The 20,728-nt window shown below is 39.8% G+C and overlaps 1 protein-coding gene across 6 annotated transcripts in view; it reads right to left on the reverse strand.

Moving 5' to 3' along the window:
- Window positions 1–3,137: 3,137 nt before the first annotated feature.
- Window positions 3,138–20,728, reverse strand: part of csrnp1b (cysteine-serine-rich nuclear protein 1b) — a 127,050-nt gene continuing 109,459 nt past the window's right edge. For 3 of the 6 annotated variants that reach the window (XM_077244592.1, XM_077244595.1, XM_077244596.1), the window contains 4 exons: window positions 9,965–10,167; window positions 7,369–7,628; window positions 6,980–7,276; window positions 3,138–6,365 (listed from right to left, as the gene is read on the reverse strand). In XM_077244592.1, the coding sequence (XP_077100707.1) occupies window positions 5,403–6,365; window positions 6,980–7,276; window positions 7,369–7,628; window positions 9,965–10,167 (1,723 nt within the window). In that variant the 3' untranslated portion in view covers window positions 3,138–5,402. Of the gene's footprint in view, window positions 6,366–6,979; window positions 7,277–7,368; window positions 7,629–9,964; window positions 10,168–16,218; window positions 16,310–16,532; window positions 16,554–17,684; window positions 18,087–20,728 lie in introns of those variants that run through there. The other 3 variants (XM_077244594.1, XM_077244597.1, XM_077244593.1) reach the window with 3 other exon arrangements.

Consider the following 20,728-nt stretch of genomic DNA (forward strand, 5'->3'; position numbering starts at 1 on the left):
ATTTTTACAAAAACAGCTTCTACGGGGCCATAACGTAAGATACAAAGTATTGGAGCCTTTTATACATTGTCGTGTTTCTTTAGAAATAAATAATGGACAAATTAAGTTTTTGGACGCCTCAGATGTAAAGTTATTCGCTGTCAAAGTGACGCCAAAACGAATGGGAGTCAATGGAATGCTAACAGCAGGTGAGGTTCTGCTACAATGGTGGCCCCCGCGAGGCTTCAGTTTCCGGCTGATGGATTACCCCCTTGATGCACATCCGACACACTCAATGTTGTATCCACGTAAACTGTTGGTTATGTCGTAAACAGTTTTATGTCGAAATGTCTGTTTTGGAGAGTGTGTATTTGTCCATTCAGACACGAAAGAGACCTCAATTCAGTCCTCGCGCGCTGTATAGGTGTCTATGTGCATGGCTGCACGCTTCGGGTCGAGTGTGTGCGCACAGAAAAACGTACCGAATAGAGCTCTTTTTTGCGTCTTCACTCTTATTCAGATCTACTATAAGGGCCAGCAAAATGCAATGGATTCCCCCTCACATTTTGTGGACTTGGGACTTTGCGAGTTTGTTAGCGATCTATTCAAGCTTCTTTTTTTTGCGATGGAACCATGCGATGTCATTATAATCACAATGCACGTTTTACATTTATTGTCCACTTGATGACACAATAGAGCAAATGAAGCATCATGAAGCTTTGGCACATGAGTGAACCAATTGGATGGAACGCTTCAATGCTTTATGAAGCTTCATCTCGCCATCACTAATAATTTCACTTAACATACCTGGGAAAAGAGACAAAACCCCGGTGCTGTTCTCAATGCGTGGAGTTGTCTTGCAGCACAGGTGAGGTGAGTCACGTGACTCACGTCAATTACTACCCGCCCGCAACCCAGGCCAGGTCTCCCCCTACTGGATACTCAAAGAATGACACCTCAGATGACCCATTTCATTTGATTAACAGAACTCGACATAAAAATCAAACACTCTCCCATATATAATGATTATTACACATTAATTGCATGAGTAATATTGATTTTATCTTATTTGAATCAAATTGATTCTGTAACTTTTTATGGAGATCATCTTTTTGATATTTTTAATCATTAGGCTACTTCCCCTCGTCCTGACATCTTGGGATTTTAGTCGTGAACTTTTGATGTTTTCCATTTGGACTGTTACTTTTACTAAAGCAATGTTTTCTTAGCCTGTAATATGCATATGCCACAGTCTATCTCTGGTATCCATATGCGATAGAAAGAGCAAGAGCGGAGCAATAATCACGGCTCAGGCTTCTGTGCACGAACGTTATTTAAAGGGATACTTCAGCTCTGGGAACATGAATGTGTATTTAATAGTGATCATTTATATAGTAGAAATGTGAAATTATTTTTTAAATTGAAGCATTCTAGACTGAGAAAAGGCAGAAAATGTATTTTTTACTCATGTGGCTGAAAGACAACAACTCCCAGAATGCACTTGCTTTGCTGCCCTTACGAGGCCAGGCCACTCCCAAACCACGCCTACCGGTTACAGGCGGCAGAATCCGAAAAATTTCTCCACACATTCTCTAGGCTAATACATACTCTAGTAACAGTAAAGGTTTAAAGGTTTATAAAAAGAACCACAACCGATGGGAGTTATAACTTTTATATTAACTTAAAATTAATATTAACACTTTTACACTCAAAGCTCTTCCAGAGCTTCGGCTGTTTCCTTATATTCATTCACAGTATTGTCAGTCAGGAGCTGGATATTTCCGTCTGATGTCCTGGACAACACAGGTGGGCAAAACGAGACGATAGTCTTTACCAAGTCGCTCGCCTTGCTGGAACCATTCCATAAAGTGACGATAGGCTGTTAGGCGATATTGTCTACAAAACAGTAAGCACAACGTTAGCAATGCGAACTATTTGCACACAGTATACTATCATAGATGTAAATATAACAACAATAGCTCAGCTGACTAACGTTACGAGGGAAGAACATTGTGATAATGCCGGGTGTCCAAACTCTGTACATTACGTCTTGGTAAAAAAAAGAAAAACAAACCAAATAACGTTACTCACTTTACACTAAGCCGTCCGTTTGTCCCTGCGGGCTTTGGCTGGCGTTTCCAATTTATCTCGTCCAGAAGAAAATGGGATCGTTGAAATTCGCGACAGCAATAGGACTCTCTATCTGTTTCCATAGGCGCACAGCGTGAGCACTGACAGCTCCAGTCCGCCCCAGCTGGAGTCTGGCCGGGCTCGAGTCAGGTCTTGCTCCCCTGCTGCAGCAGCTGCTCCGGCCGCATCTTGTTCCTCCATCTCCCGCAACTGTTCATCGCTGTATTGCGGCTCGTACAGGTAGCCGCGAGCATCAGATTCGCGCAACTGATCTTCGAAATCCCCTTCTGTCATTTCAACTTCTAAACTAACGTTACCTTCCGCTATCGTGATTAGCCCACTATACAAACTTTATACACAGAGCAAGAGCCTGTTAGCTTAGCTTCTACAGAAAGATGGCTGACAATATCTTACTTTCTGTGAGTGAGATCCCGCCCCATATGGGCGTAGTGAAAACATGCGGAACTAGCTACTAGTACTGGCTGTAGTTTTAAGCCTCTGGCCCAAAAATCCTCCGATGACGCAAAATGACGATTTTTGCGTCATCGGAGGATTTTTTCCAGACTAAAAATACATAAATCTCTCATATCAGGGGGAAATGAGGGGGGGAAGCAAGGTAATTCGAAAATACTACTGGTTTTCTACTAATACAAATCTTAATGCTAAATCCTGAAGTAACCCTTTAAGGTGTTTCAACTGTAGCCTACACCCAAATGTACTCAGTCTACCAGTCTACCTTACATGAGCGTGCCCTCATCCAATTGTTTATACATATAGGTACTAATGTGATGTTTATTAAATCTCATTTAATGTAGTTTTTTTATAGGTTTTTAATTACTTTATTTTGAATGAAAATGACAGAAAATGACCAGTGCTATGCTATTTTCTTTTTTATCTCTAATATCATCAGCAAGCAATCCACCCAAATTATAAAAAAGTTTACCCCCCCCCCTTTCTTTAAGATAAAAACAATTCGAATATTTTCACCCATGCACTCACATGCACAAAAGACGACAAAATGGCAGTTGTAAGAAAAAGCTGGACTTTTATTTTTTAGGGACAAACTACTGTCAAATGACTTGAATGAAATGAATAGCTTTAAACTGTTAAGCGTGAAAATATATAATATAAAAGAACTGCTTGGTTTTGTCTTTAGTTTCATTGAAGCAGAAAATATATACAACAAAAAGGCAGAAGTAAGAAACACTCTGAAAAGCATCAGAGATCAAAACATACATCAATCATGACTAATAAATACCAATCATTTCCATTTCATTGCGATGAGGTGATACATCTTTACAAGGGAATAGTAAGCTGGACTCAAATGAATTAAGCCGTGCCCACATCCTAATCAGCTTCAAGAACAGCACGTGAAGGCAAAAATAAAGCAAGTACATTTCTGATTGTGCATTTTTGCTCTAAAAGCATGTAGTACTGAGACAAATGAATGGGTCTTGCATGCAAATGCTCCTATCGGCTCAAATAATGATGTGCCGACAGTTGAAGTCTAGATGGTCAGATATGTACATCGATTCATTTCCTCAAAGCTTATTCAGAAACATACAAACTTAAACGTCTTCACTGTGAAGTGGAAACAATATGGGCAACACAAATTTGCATAATATGATAGTGCATAATATATGCAGGTTTTATCAACAAAACGTTTTTGAAACTACAAAATTTATACCCACAATTCGTGTTGTCGTTTGGGTTCAACCAACCCGTCGGAGTACAATCAAATGGAGCTTGGTAAATTCGTTTAGATTGTTACATCGTAGTAAACACTGACTTTATGCCTGTCCAGAATACTTTAGTTTTTTTTTTTCCAAGCATAGATTTAGCTCTATTTATATATTACAAATGTTTCAATATTTGAAGAACAATGTGGATTTCATTTCTTAATAAAATAATTTGTCAATAAACAGATTAGAATTCTCTGAAATCTACATAGTTACAAAATGTTAATTCTCTATATGATAGGCAACGTTATCGGCGGTCACATTACAGGCCGGAAACTCTGATTTTTAATCAATAGGTAGGTTATATATATAAGTTAATTAGACAGGAAACAGTGGCTCCTCGTGTTAACAGGCACAAACACTAAACCTTTCTTTTGTTAAACACATTGTTCTCTTTATTGCCCAAACCATGAATAAATACTAAATAGTCCTAATGCTGAAATGCTAAACGTGAAATAATTTAACTAAAAGTGTTACTTCATAGTAATAGAATAGATTATTAAATACTTTGCAGTTGGTGCCCTTCCTCCACAGCTGAAACATAAAGATGTGCTTCACACAGGTTAATGTAGGTGGGAAACGTGAACAAGTTGCATTATTTCCACTTCTCCAGAGCACAGTGTGGCTCAGATAATATTCAGCTGGCATTCGGAGAAAAACAAAATAAATAACTCGGTAAGAATAAATAAAAGCCATTCGAAATAATGGTCAACAGACATCATGATCATATTACGCGATATCTGCGGCGTATAAAATAAATTCAAAGGAAATCGCTCACTTTTCTCCACCTTGTGCTGATGATCCAACACCATAAAATGGCATGAAAACAATCTTAGACTCAGAGTCAACGGGTCAGGCGTGAGACCGACCCATCTGCTCTCTGATTGGTTCATTTTTTCACAGATAAAGTGCTAACTGAGGAGCCTCTGGGGGATTTGTGTACCGTTCCCAAGGAGCTGTTTTGTGGAACAGGAGTCCTTCCTCTAGCTTTGCAAACAAAAGTACAGACCACCATCTCAAGTCGAAAAAGCGACCGAGACAGAAGGCCCTCCAAAAGAGGCCATTTAAATGCTGTTTGTTTAGGTGGAAATTCTCAGAAAAACGCCAAATAACAATAGCGATGGTCAAAATGCATTGCTTCTGAAAGCTAGAAAAAGTCCCTGAGATACATAATCAGCACTATGACTCCCATTGGTGCCCCTTCTCAATTCATATAAATAACCTTAGCAATAATAATAATAATGGTAAATGTTGATGATAATACCACCAATGTGGGTGAGAAGTTCTTCACTTTCCTGGCCATATGTACAAGTATTAAAAAATCAGTCGGTCAGACTTGTTTTTGAACTGAAATGTTAGCTGCCACTGCGATGGCAATAATGATAATAAAGATTGTTATAATAACTTAATGCTTCGCTAACATCATAAAGGCAGATAATGCAAATATTGATATCCTGGGATGGAGGGTCTCCATTCGTAAAATAAAGAAAAACAAAACGGCATTCATTTACAATCCCATAGTTCATTTGTACAGTGATCATACAAGAGCCCCCATTAGACTTTTACAGACTCCATCACTGACAGCTTCATGGCGTCTTCTAGCATTTGATTGTCCGTGAAGGTGGCCGGAGGTTCTGGGACAGAATCTGACAAGCCGATCAGAGACTCCAGGAGACAAGTTCCCGGGTCGGCCACCTGCGGAAGGCTAGGGTAAGTAGGCAACTGGAACTGAAAGAAGTTGTCCATGTGCTCGTACTCCTTCAGGGAGTTGTACAGCGAGCTCGGTCCCAGACAAGGAAAGCCGTCGAAGAACTCCAGGTCGGACTCGGATGACAGGCTCAGGTCCATGTAGCTGGCCGAGTGATCGATGGATGGTGAGGGCGTGTGAGGGACGGAGCCATTGTGGAATAGAGCGATACCTTGATTTGCGTTCTCGTCTAAGAGCTCAGACATGGGCGTGCGGCCGTTGTCCATTTGTGACGCGCTGAGCTTGTCGTCCACCGCGCTGAAGATGCCGTAGCCCATCGACTCGCTCTTTTTCTGCTGGTAGTCGCAGTTGTTGTTACACTCCCTGACAGAACAGTCCTCATTGTCCGCGTCACTAAAGCTTAGGATTCTCGTAAGTCCATTTTCGTCGACGCCTAGAGGCGACTGCTCGCTCTGAGCGTTCCCGGCGGATTCAGAGTCCTCGCTCTGGCCTGAAGAGCTAGATGAATCGGTCATGTCGCTGCTGCAGCTGTTCTCTCCCGCAGATACTAGCTCCGAGCTGAAGTGAAATGTGGGTGTCTCTGGCGTGGTGCTGCTCTCTGCTGGACGGCTCGGGGAACTGCGGTCTGGCTGATTCTCAGACGGTGACTCGGTCTCCGGCGTGTGCTCCTCCAAACGCTTCTCCAGCTCCAGCTTCATGATGGTGTGGATGTAGTGGGTCTGAACTCGGCTGGAGTTGAACTCGATGCGGCCCTGCGTGTTTCCACATCCGTCTTTAGTGCAGCCGCATGGAAAGGATGAGTGGTCCATCTGTAAAGCCAAGAAACATTGCATTAATATATTAAAGAATATATAAATTATATTTTATAATACAAATAACATTATAAACTGTTTTAACTTTTAAATACATTTTTACAATACAAATACAATACAAAACTTTTATACATTTTTAAATGTACTTTAATACAATTTATTTTTGTGTATTATATACACTACACCATTCAAAAGTTTGGGGTTGGGAAGATTTTTTTATATTTTCAAAAGAAGTCTCTTCTGCTCCCAAAGGGCTGCATTTATATGATCAAAAATACAGTGAAAACAGTAAAATTGTGAAATTATTATTCTAATATGCAGTTTAGTGCTGCTTTATTTAGTGAAACCCGTAACACAACTTTTTCAGGATTATTTGATGAATAGAAAGTTATTAAAAAAAACTGCATTTATTTAAAATAGTAGACATTTATAGTGTTACAAAAAAAAACTTATTTTCGAAGAAAAAAAAAAACCTACTGACCATAATCATTAATGCAATGAATTTAGACAATTGGCACATTGTCTCCAGTTGGAGCAACAGGAATGATAACTGTAAATATTACGGATAACCTTGTGTTCTCAAGGAAGTCTGTCGGGACTCAAGCGCTCACCTGACATTTGATCCCAGCCAAACTACAGCTGCAGCTCTCCGGCTCGCAGAAGCCCTGGCAGTCACATCCGCAGTCTTCTCTCGATGTACGCAGCTCATGCAGTTGACGCTTCTCCTCTTTATCGATTTTTTTGACGCCGGCGGCTTTGAGGATGGTATGCCTTCTCTTAGATGGGTAAGGATGAAGGAAGGAGCCATCATCCAAATTCACTCCGCTGAGGTCGATTTCATCCTCGGGGATGTCATCGACAGTCAACCTTTCAGCCTCTTCGGACACTTGGGTACCATTTTTGGTAAGCTGCCACAGGAAAAAGATATTTACATGATTATGATGATGTTTGGATTTAAATACAGCTTGTTTGACCTCGGTGTGAAAATTTTAATCGCTACCTTCAGCTTAAGAGCTTCCAGTTTCTCCTCCCTCATTCGGTTTTTGATTTTCTCTCGCCGTAGGTGGCGCTGTGCTATGGCAAACTCGGCTAACGTGTAGCGGCGTCGTGCGCTGTGTCTCTGCACCATGCCAAGGGTGCAACCTCCCCGGCTGGGCACGCTGGTGAAGCCCTGGCAGCGAGGGAAGAAGAACACCGTAACCTGGTCAAACTGCACGTTGCCTCGCCGTGTGCGCTTGGCTTTCTTCAAGATAGATGTGGCTGGAAAAAAGAAGAACAGAAAGAGAGGATATATATATATAAAACGTTCCAGCTTGTGGTGGACTTGAGAAATGAAAATTAAGAGCACTTGTCTGAGAGAGTGTTGGAAAGAAAGAAAGTTCTGTTCCTAGTATCTCATTGGGGAGTATTTGAGTAGGAAGTGTGTCAAGCCTAATGGGAAGACTTGGGAGTCTCTTGTGTAAACGTCAAGATAACATTAACATTGTTGCGAGTGCACTACATCGCCACCAGATGGCAGTCCACACATAGCAAATCAGCATATTGTAAATGCCAGAGCTACAATCATTCCATCTAACTGCACTATACATATATATTTCACCCATCAACATCAGAACAGATGTGCAAATATTTCAGCTAATAGTTTTCAATCAAATCCAGTCACATGCAAAGACAACTGTATTCCTCTTCGCTCGTGTCTTGACAAACAATCCACCCAGGAATTTCCCCTTGGCGCTGAAATGTGCAGGAGGAGCAAAGCGTTCAAAAATCACAACCCAGCGGCTGGATGATCGGGAGGTTTGAGGTTTCTGGAAGTGGAGAGAGCACTCAAGACACTTGCTTTTTAATAAAATACACTCCATGTTTAAATAAGACAGGCCATCTGTCCACACGTTCCTTGCTAATTATTCCTACAACCAGTCAAAAATCAGTCAGTGGACGAAGCATTTCAAAGGGAGGAATTTTCTTCTTGAAACAAAAACACAATATTTTTTTACTGTAAATTGAATTGTTAAACTCTGTGAGAGAGAAGCTCATTTTCCCTCGGGGCCACTGATTGTTATCTGAAGGGAATGGAGGGGATGGATCTCACTGTCCCCACAGCTGGTTTATATTAGACTTGCAATGATGGGAACTCAAACTCACACAAGCCTGTGCAAATATGTTTTGCTCATCTAAAAAAAAAAAAAAAAGATCTTATGGACAAATCTAAAAGTACATTGTGGTCTCACATGAACCTGATAGGCAGCAGCACCTCAGAAACACAATGACCTGTTGTTTAAAGAACAGAACAGCTTTATGCATTGTCAAGTTGATATTGGTGATATTATGAATTAGAGTAAACAAGCTCTCAGTTATGCAGGAGTCAGATTCTGGAGACTTTATCTAATATGCTGTTGATAATGTATGGATATTATCCATAAATATATACCATAAATTGATAATGTATGGATGTTAGTCAGGGTAGACAGCATGTTTTATTTTAAGTGAATGAGAAGTAGGCGGTAAGGGATAGACAAACAGAGTGTTCAGTGGTTTGCACTGTTAAGTGTGTTGGTGCCAGTCATTATGCAACTCTGAAAACACATCCAAAAAAAACATGGGTTGTTGTGAATATATTAGTCATGCGCATGCTACTGAACAGACTGTACACTACTGTTCAAAAGTTTAGGGTCAGTAAGATTTTTTCTGTTCTTCTCAACTATCTATTCATCAAATTATCCTGAAAAAAAAATGTATCACACCAAAAGTGCTTTGAGCATTGATGATAAAAAAAAATGATTCTGTTTAAAAGCACCAAATCAACATATTAGAATGATTTCTGAAGGATCATGTGACTCTGAAGACTGGAGTAATGATGCTGAAAACTCAGCTTTTCCATCACAGGAATAAATTACATTTTAAAATATATTCAAAAAATCAAATAATAATTTGAATTTATTTCACATGATTACTGTTTTTACTGTATTTTTACCAAATAATTGCAGCCTTGGTGATATAAGAGAGCTCTGTACAAAACAAAAATCTTGCGGTCCATTTGAAAGCTATTATATGTCTGCCGCTCACGGCTTAGTTTCAATTCACGCTAAATTAAATTAAATATGCCGTCTAACCTGACTGAGCTCTATTGTCTGACTTTGTTTCATAAACACAAGCAGACAGCCATATCGTTTCCCTTCCCCTTCTCTTCATGCCTGTCTTCCTGCTCCGTGCCCCTTCGGTCTTTCTCAGCACCTGTTCTGGGTTCATGCCCGGTGCTCAGACAAAGCTCTGCGTTCATTCTGCCTCCGTCACATGGCACACTCTCTGGCTTCCTGCCCAGCCATCCTGGGAAACTCACAACTGTTTGCTTTCCCTTCCCTGACTCACCCCAAAAAAACCTGGATGAAGGGCCTGCAGGAGTGTGGCATGCACCAAAACATCCTGTGTAATTAGCTGCATCCATGCAATTAATCCTGTATCTCAATAACACCTTATCAGGTAGGACACAGAATGGCTGAGATAAGCCCTTATGCATGAATAAATAGCCTTGGAAATGGGAGTTTGACCATCCACCCTAATCAGAGAATAAATGATTCGATCAAGGGGAAACTCACTGTTTAAGGACGTTGCAGGGGAGCTGGGGTTGCTGGGGGTTGAATCCAGGGTGTCGGAGTAGCAGCTCTCCCCATCCGAGTCCCATTCGGAGTAGGCGGAGGAGGAGAGAGAGGAAGGGGAGGAGGAAGAGTAGCATGGGTCCTCCTCCACCTCCTTGTACTTCCTCTTGAGAACCCCGCTCATGGCGCTAGCGTTTGGTGATCTGTGGGAAACAAGCAAAGACAGAAAAGCATTATAGGAGGGATGCGTCTACACTAATTTGAAAATGGTGTTTTCATTTAAAAATGAGCTCCATTCACACTAGCATATTCCATAAGATTTCAAGTTTCACCTAATAAAAGCTCAGTAAGATGATACCAAGAGACCGGACATAATAAAGTTCTCACACTATTCTTATGGCACGATCATTTTATTAGCAAAATATGTCGCAATTTACTGGTGCGCCCATGTCACACTCAATCGCCATTTCATGCTTGGTCTAAAAATCAATTGCCCTCATGTTTTGCCGCAGAACAGCAATTGCAATTAAATTCTCATCTTTGCAAGAACGTAAAATGAAGATTGTACAAAGTAGCATTTATCTTTAGTAACACTGTGAAAGTGAAAATCACATAGCAGGACATACCGGTAAGGTATGTCACATGACTAAACGTGTCATCGTTAACAAATAATTCAATTTTCACATTCCACACTACAATACCAATCTCAGTGTAGGTGGAAGGCCAAAACGCAGAGAAAATATGCAATTTCAAGAGTATCTGGATTAGTGTAGACGTAACCAAAGGGGCAAAAGCTGCAATTCCAAGCAATCTGGCTTTGACCAACAGCTAATTTAGCTATGAATTGTATCGAGATCACAAGAAGTGCTTAGATGTTATCAGCTAGTGTAGCAGTCTTATTGTCCTAATAGCAGTTAAATGTCCAGTGAGGTTTTTAAATACAGGCTATGAGCATTACACTCCAAACAAGCAGCTGACGGCGGTTTATGCTGCCTCTGAGCGGCCAGGAAAACAGGAAGTAATCAATCACGTCCCTCGGTGCAAGTCAACAATTACCAGACCCTTCACCCACTTCCAAATCCAATCGCATAGACACATACATTGATTAGGATGGGGGTTGATTACACAGCCACATTAGTGAGGAGGGTAAATTTCGGTTACCCCACTCAAAAAGCACACATCATTGAGCCAGTAGCGGCAATTACACTTTACACAGCTGCTAAATGCATTTTATGAGACTCCGTAGTAAATGTGTGTACAGCTTGGCACAGTAAACGTGTTTATGTAAGACTAGGCTGCATTTGTCGCTGCTCCCGTGGAGAGGTTGCTTATTGGGCAATAAAAGCAATCAATCCTTTGGCAGGAAGAGTCTAGCCCATCAGCTTTTAAGGGTCAGAGCCGGTGCAGAAACAAAACCATCATTTGATACTGGCGGCTGTGGACTCGTTTGTTTCTCCGCCCTGAGATAAACCTGGGTCAGCTAGTTCACCTCAGGCTCAGCCTCTCGCTGCACTCCACAGCTCAGACACATTCGTGCTGAAACAGGCAGAATGGAGGGAAGGAAGTGGGGAAGGAAGAAAAAAGTTTGATTTAGAGATAGTTTTTACTGCTGCTTGAGTGAAGCGGAAAAAAAAATGAACTTAAGATGTGACAACTAGTCGTCATAAGTCTGTTCTGGAGTTATATCCTATGACAACCGGACTAAAACACGGCCATTTTCCCTAGAAGTGATGAGCAGTAAATAAATGTTTCATAACAAGGCTTGTTCCCAGCAAGACAGTCACTTCAGAGAAAAAGTGACAGACGGTTGTGACTGGCAGATTATACAGCTCATGATGTTGGTCTATGGTGTGTCATCGACAAAAAAATTAAAGAGCCAACTGACACTGATTCATCCCTGCCATACAGAGTGTGACTAACACAATATGACTCAATAGTAGTCTGCTATTTGTCTAATAATCAACCCTTGGAAATTAATTTTACTAAAGTGTACAAATACTTTTTGGTTTGAGTTCAAATTGAGCACTTTAACTGACTTTGACTGTTAGCAGTCAACGATTCAGTTGCGTAACAATACTTTGACTAATGTTGTTTCATTTGGCCTAATTTTCCCTCGGGATGCACGATATAACCAACATTTGATATTTTGTGGAAGTATAAGTATATGTTAGATATTATATGTTGGACTTTTAACTTAATTGTATTTACAACATGTAATTACATGTGTACATTTATTTAATATTGACAGTTACTGAATAATTAATTGTGCATGCTAATTTCCAATATTATTCCATTTAGATTACCTTTGCCATCATCAAACTCTCATTTTAAGTTATTCTTTAATAACACTAATCTAACGCTGATAAATCTTTAGCACATTGCAAAAATGTAATTTTATTTTTACACAATGATGTGATGCCTAAATTCACTTATAGTTTTAAGCGTTTCATTTTTAATTTATATGAAGCACAGTACAGAATAGTGAAGAATTTTACATACTGGCGATTTATCGATATTGGTGCGTCCCTAATCTTCAGACAAGATTGGGTAGACTTTCATTTCCCACAGGTTGCTCTGTTTACAAGCTGAACTTCTTTCTCTCTCTCTTTTTCTCTCTCTCTCTCTATGCATCATGTGCGCTTCACACATTAGTGCTGCCATCGTAAATGTGCCAGACATCGGGGGTGAGTCTGTGCCGTCTGCACATTCAGCCGCGTCTCCCCGGCTGCCAAATGTCGCTGCCAGGAAGCACAAGGTGAATCTTATCTGCGTCTGAACCATACAATATCTTCCATGAGTCAAACTTATCTGCTCGTGCAACACCGGCTGGAAGCAAACAATGCTTGAACCTTGACTAGAGGAACTCTACAAGCCAAACAGTTGGAAAGTTATGCAATAGTTTGTGCCACGTGTTAATACTCGGACACGGGTTTTAAATGGAAAAATGACACCACAAACAGCTGACTTGTCTGAAGACGGCAGTACAGGCTAAGGACATAATCTATTTTTATTCCAAACAGTATGTGTCCAGATCTGTCCTCATTTGCATGTAAACAGAGCCAGCGCAGGGAGCGTGAACCCTTACATGCTACGTCTTGATTTGAAACCAGCACAAACCTTAGCAGGAACATCTTTTAGTTTTTATATATATAATATCGCAGAAAACTTGACACTCGACTCACCACTCAAGTGGAGTAGACTGCAAAACAACGAAGAATTCATCATCATCATCATCTGCTCATTTGACTAGTAAATTGGCAGTCACATATCTAGATGCAATCCACTCACTCTTAGTTTGTACAAGAAACCACCTGACCACGGTATCTGGTGCTCACCACACCCTCGTTCTTATCAGAGTCTCAGACACGTTTACCTTCACATTCAACCATCACCACTACTCTACTCCTCAATTGCCAGAGAAAAAGAGAGAATTCCCTGACGACGGCATGAATGCCTAGCAAGCAGAGGAGTTTTAATGAAGGACTCTGGACAGTGAGGAGAGGGGGAGGACGGCACGGGAGAGATGGAGATAGAGGGGGAGACCGTGCAAAACCTGGGTGTTAGAAGTGGGTCATTGTCTCTTGACTGCAGACTACCTGACACATTGATTTGTTAATCTTGCTTAACAGGCAGAAACAATGACGACGAGCTAATCCCAGGAACAAGAGAGGAGGGGATGTGGCGGGCTCAGCTGTAGGTCAATCTGGAGCTTGTCCTGTTGCACTCCAACATCAGCATATGAGCAAGAATCTCACAAATAAAAATCGAGAAGTCAAAACGCACCATCCACCCATAAATCCGCCACAGAGCAGGTCTGGATTTCACATCTAAGCAAAAGCTGTCACCACCGCGGTATCCCAGACTTTCAGAGCAGGTGAGACGTTTGCACTGGAGCATAAATTATGCAGGACTGCCATTCCAATAAAGGCAGTGCACTGATGAGGAATTCTCAATGCTGTTGTCACCAAGGACGGCGGATATAAATCTCGCACAGAAAGCGAGAATGGCGACAAAAGCAGCAGATTACTGAAACTGAATCGGCGGGCTCACTGCAGTTTAATGTATAGCATGAGTTAAACAAAAAAAAAAGCTTCATTAAAAATTATTTAACTCAGCGCCCTGCTTCAAAAAAAAAAAAAAAAAAAACCTTAAAAACAGCCAACACTATGAAGCAGCCTGTCTGAACTGCAAACAGTGGAATCCCATCCTCATCTAATGCAAGAGAGTTGACAACTCACGGCTTCCATCCAGATAATGTAATGAGGAGCATGTACCTTATCTAAACTATCTAAAAATATACAAAAGTGTGGCTATAAAACCTGGCTGCTATAGATGGTGTAAAATCACTTGCAAGATAACTGGAATCAAAACCAGATTCCACAATTTCACCAGAATAAAAGAAAACGCTCCCCCTGCTGGCCAGCTCTGAAGAACTGCAGTCAGCGGCAGGAGGGAGTCGTGTGTGCTGTCCCGATCACTCTAGATGTTCATCTACGCCAGAGACATTCTGTTCCTGAGCTTCAACCAATGCAGAGTACACATTCATCCCAAATAGGAGTGTGCAATGATGTGGGAGGAGGGTAGCGGGCGAGAACTTTAAACATATAAATAATGCAATGTCTCCAGCCCACAGGAATTCTCCTCTGGCACGGCGACACATTCTATCTATCCCAGATGTGTCTGTGTAATCCAGACCACTATTGGCCTCACAGACAAAAACATCTATAAAAACACCTGATGGGGCACACGAGTCATTAAAGATTACGTTATTATGGTGGAGATGAAGATTTGTCTAAACGTAGCTGTATGGACTCAAATTTGAAATATGCAGAAAAAACAAGATTTATAAAACACAAGTTTTATAAGTTTACTTTACTGATATCCAAAGTGATATTTAGTATCTAAATAACTACAAAAATGTACAATAATTCTGACTTAGTTGGTTTTCAAACTGGGGTCCGTGCAAAGTTTAGAGAAAAACAATTAAGTAAAAATAAATGTTTGAAAAAAGAAACTAAACAAATAAATACATTTGATTAAAAATAATTCAAATAATTGAAATAAATAAAATATCTAAATACATCTAACCGTACAGTTTAGTTCAAAGAAAAAAAAAATCTAAATGTAAGATTTTTTTTTTTAAATCCTAATTTATATTTATATGACTTTTTCACAGTCTTTAGACATGAAAATATATAGCTGCCTTTTCAATTTTAGAATGGGTTTCCTCACATGACTATGATCATATTTGGGGGTTCGTGTCATCTAAAACAATGAAAATTCCTGACTTAGATTATTAAAAGGAATAACAAAATAAGACATCTCAAAACAGATATTTAACAGTTCTGAGTGAATCGGTCCTCACGTTTTAAGTCAACGAGTGGAAAATATGACCGCTCAGGAAATTGTCAAAATTGAAAGGAGATATTTCCATTGAACCGGGAAAAATTTGCATCAATATCCAAAATGCAAACTTACAACAGAGTGTGCAAAGTGTAGCTTCCCTGATAAGTCATCATGACTAACTTAATGGTGGCTAAACAAATATCAGCCATCTTTACCAGTCTCTTAAGACTCTCAAGGGAGAGCATGTGCGTCTAGGGTGGAGGAGCTCAGGGGTCGGCGACTCATGTCTGGGGCGCACACTGGTACCTCACAAGCTGGGAGGAATGCTTGAGAGTGATAAAACAGATGGGATCCCTCTGCTTCTCTGTTTTTGAGACATCAGGACCTCCACCTCCCCCAATACCAGTGCACAAAAGCCACACACTGAACTATAGCCCAAATAGGAACACCCAGTCTGTTGGTGGGAGTTTAATAAAAAAGATGACATGTTGTGATATACATATACACTAATGATTAAAAAAAAGCATGTCTGGTTTAAATGGGACATGTGAAGACTCATTTGAAAAGAGGGAAGGAAACTACCCAGACAAGGGCTGATTTCACAGACCATGCACACGTGCAAGTTCGCACCTCATCAACCCAGAAGTACGTATAAATAATGCTTATCTTTTATAGGTCATATTTGATAAGTTTAGCGTGCACTCCAATTCAAAACAACACTGTTGTTTCATAGAAAACAACTCACTTGTGACCAGTGGACCACCTTGAGTGACACCCACATAGCCTATTAACAGACGTAAAACACAATAAATAATAACGTACTTAGGTCAATTAAGGAATAAACGCGAGCATGTAGGTGAGATAAATAAACAAACAAAAAAAAGCATTGCGTATTAAGTGTAGCCTACCCACAAAGTCGCGCGAAAGACCGCGACTCCCTCAACATAGAAGCACGCGCAACATAAACAGCCTCAAACTTACGAACAGTCCAAAAACAAAACAAAAACAAAGAAGATAATAACAAGTGCTGCTGGTTGGTATTTTAACAATATACCGAGAGAATATAACTAAAGTTTACATACAAGCTCATAAGTGAATATAGTCAATAACTTCCCTTTTCAAACATGCAACCTGCTTACAGGGACTGTGAATTATTATCTCTTAAAAGAATCCAAAGAATATGCAAATAACAAACTATGTAACAAGTTAGCAACTAACAAACCCGTGTGAAATGAGAACATCAATTCCCGTCAGTTTTTCCAATCACGCAGTGCACAACGTGTCAGTGATTGTTGCCTCTTCTCTCGTGATTGACTGATGTCAATCACAGCAATCAACGAATTACTGAAAAGCGTCTGGAATTTTTTATGCGACATTTTGAGCTTCTGTAGGCCTAATATATACATACATACATACATACAATATAATGAAACATCGAATATTCAATTATTTAAGTAACAAAAAAGCCAGAGGACTGATTTATATATTGTTTTAACAGTGACAGAATGTAGCTAGGTGTAAAATGATTTGAATTTGTGTATATGGATCTTTGCTAAAAGTGATAAAAGAAAATATTAAATATTTACACTGGTCAACAAACTGAAGTTTGGTTCGGATCAAGTAAGGTCTCCCTCAGACCTGCATTCAGCCTCGCATGCACCCCCGGTGACGTCACTGAGAACTGGAAGAGCATATGAGGCTGAGAGCAGATCTGATTCTGCAGGCACACTATTGAAATGATGCGGTGTGGCACCTTAAGGAGTCGCTCGCGCTTCAGAAGACACACCAGCACTACAAACGTGAACGGGGAATGCACTCAACACATGAACACATATCCAAACCAGCAATTATGGCTTATCGGATACACACACACACACGCACGCACCACCATGCTGGAATTCTGCCAATTGATCCGATCAGAACCGCCAACAGCTGCTTATGAGAGTTATCTATTAATCAAACCCAGCCATTTAAAATCTGACAGAGAAAACGCTTATATTTACTCCGAACAATACACATTTAACACAGCCTACACTCAAGCATCAGGGTTTAAATAATAAATCGTTTATGAGTTTATTAGTGAAATAAAACGCATACATTCATTAACACTGAAAAGACCAGACAACCTAAATTATGTAAAGTTAAGTTAGTTTTTTCCATGTCATGGCAGCACACAACAATTTCCCCTGCTTTGGCTACTTGAAATAGTTACACAACACATTTTATCTGTTTACACCGGCCGACAAAAGAACATTGAAACTATATGGCTGGACTCCAGCACCAAGCTTGACCTATTAGACACATTACATTTTTACAGTTTACATTACAGTATTACAGATCGCAGTGAATAACAGCGCGGACCTCCGCTACTCACCAATAAGGTGTCCGATCAGCATTAGTAGGCTATACCACAATATAGACAAATATGAAGTGGTGATAATCCAAGTGCCACGACCGAGCGTTTATCGAGCGTGTAGCTATAGATCCCGTTGTGTTCGTGTGGCTATTGTGCGCTCGGCGTACTGAAGCAGCAGCTGAAGCTGTTCCTCTTGTCTGAAGCAGACGCTGAGCAGCGCAGTCTTTTCGTCAGTGGAAAACTCCCTCCTGGCGTGTGACGCAGGCGGTGACACTGCCCACGCGCCGCTTCCTGCCTTCCGCGCGGAGCGACACTCCTCCTGGCGCGCTCGCATCCTGACACAAAATCACTATAGTAACATGATTGAGAAAGGACCGGAACACAACTACCTGAGGGTTATGGGAAACAGTAGCCTAAATCTTTCATTACCCTGAAAAATGTAGCCTACTATGGTAACCAAAATACCGTAGTAGGCTACGCAGTAAATTACATTTCCTTAAAACACTGTAAGACATTGTACTATGTTTACAATGATTATATACTGTACACTCATATACAATAGCCTACCGGTCAGAAATTTGGAAGGTTTCTTAATGCTTTTTAAAGTATAGTCTCTTAATCTCACCAAGACTGCGTTTATTTGATCAAAAATATAATATTCACAGTAATACTGTGAAATATTTTTACAATTTAAAATAACTGGTTTCTGTTGCAATATATTTTAAAATGTAATTTATTCCCATGGTGGCAAAGCTGATTATTATATTTGATTATTGACTATTATTATTGATAAACACAGTTAATATATAATGAATATGTATTTTTTTTAATATTTATTAACTTCATATATATACTTTATACTGCCTTTTTGATCAGTTGAATGTCCCTTTGCTATATATATATATTTTTTTTTAAATGATATATATATATATATATATATATATATATATATATCATTAAAATGAACTTGAGTATATATATTTACATTAAATGTAATATCTTGCAATTTTTTTAAGGAAATTTAATGTATTTATTTTATTATATATATTTACAGTACACACACACACACACACACACACACACACACACACACACACACACACACACACACACACACACACACACACACACACACACACACACACACACACACACACACACACATTATATACTTTATTTATATTTTAATATAAGCACTCTTGATAGTGTGATATTGCTGAATTATAGCCAAATAAATTAATATACGCAGTTTGATGTTGTCTGGTTGGTTATTATTCATAATTTCCTGAGTCAGCCTCCACTAAATTAATGAGTCATAAACCTTTTCCATCATTTAGTAAATCCTGTAATACTTTTGCATCATTCAGTAGAAGAACTTGTAAAACTATTGCCTCATTTATTGGTCATATTGTTGCAGACGTGCAGTATTGACATGGAAACAACTCTCCGACATACTGAATAAGTAATTTAACGTCATTTTTTACATTTGGCATTTATTTAAAAAAAGTCAGGCTGGGGTTGATGACAAGTTCAAGATGGGTCATGTGATTTCATGTATGGCTGAACATTATGTCTCCTATCTAAACCATCAGTGTCATCCGTGTCATCATTAACTGCGCACACCTGCATGACACAGGATTCACAGGATCAGAATGGTACGCAGCACATTCGTGTTTAGGTGGAGTAAACTTTCATTTTTCTAGAGAAAAAGGGAGTGCTGCCAGTGTCAACACAGGTGTAAAATGCAGCCAATGTGTCTAGGTGGAGCCACCAAAAGACAACTAGTGTTTGTGTACAGATTGAACATACGATCACGGATGTCATTTAAGAGGGCTTCGGTCCTCAGGGTCCTGTAAAGAGCATTATCTTTCTCAATCCCAAAACTAAATACGCAGGTCTGTTGGCATGCTGAGAATCCCAGGTCTGCTGTTGCTGCAATACACAAATCAAACTGTTAGGCTAAGCTGTGCTCAAATCACTTCTCTAGAGCACTTTTTCAATTCATGTTGTTGTTTACAGGGCTAATTCTGTGTTATAAAGGGTGTTTACTTATAATTGCTGGTGTGATTCATCAGTGTTGGATTACTTATTAGTGCACGTGTTGAGACAACAAAACCATAAGAATTGTGTGTTAAAGTGCCTGGAATGTAGATAGTCTCTTCCTGATTAACTTGGCAGACGCCTTGATGTTTTAAACACTGTTCAGGCGTATCTAGATAGTCAGACTTTTGGTACTTTCTCTATTCAACTCTCGCCAGCAAAACCACTTATCTGTTAGTTAAAGACATAGGTTGTCCTTTGTTGTGGTCTTGCTGAAAAACTTGTTAAAGAGAGAAACAGAAACTCAGTGTGCTTCTAACATTAAGACATTATTGTTACACACAAAAATATTGATTAAAAGATCAGGACATGAAAGAACTCATCACAAATTCCTAAAGGGGAAAATGTTGAGGGGATGAACACTGATACTCACAAATGTTTGTCTTCTCTTCCAAGAAAAGAAGGCTCGGGGAATGCTTTTGCCAGGGCCACTGAGTCAGGCCTGCATATATTACCCACCGTGTCTTTAAAAGTGTGCCAGAGACTTTACCGCAGAGGACGCCCCACATCGAGAACAATAATGGCCCTCAATGCTTACCATCTGCAGAGAGGGAAAAAAGCCATTGCTGCACGTGTTCATGGGAGCACCTCACATGAACCGACTCGTATATCACACATTACTGAGCTGGCCTCATATTCCTTAGTTAGCATACGCTAGAAAAAGTGTACATACAAGTCTCACATGCAGGTTTTAAAGGGAAAGTTCACCCAATTAAAAAGTTCACCCAAATGACAATTCTGACAATACTTTAATCAACTTCATGATTTTTTTTAAGAAGATCCCCTTTTGTCAAGAGATAAAATAAAAAATAAATAAAAAGACATTATTATCATAAAAATGACTATAGTGCACTAAAATCTAGAAAATCCCCTAGTTCTTCTTGCATGCTCATGAGAGAAGTAACAATATCTGATCAATATTGAACAAATTGAGTCTGAGGTTTTTAGTGAATCTGTTTCAG

The sequence above is a fragment of the Siphateles boraxobius genome, unplaced genomic scaffold (assembly GCF_051911475.1).
Source record: "Siphateles boraxobius isolate OS27281-9 unplaced genomic scaffold, OSU_SipBor_1 26, whole genome shotgun sequence".
NCBI classification, from domain to species: Eukaryota; Metazoa; Chordata; class Actinopteri; order Cypriniformes; family Leuciscidae; genus Siphateles; species Siphateles boraxobius.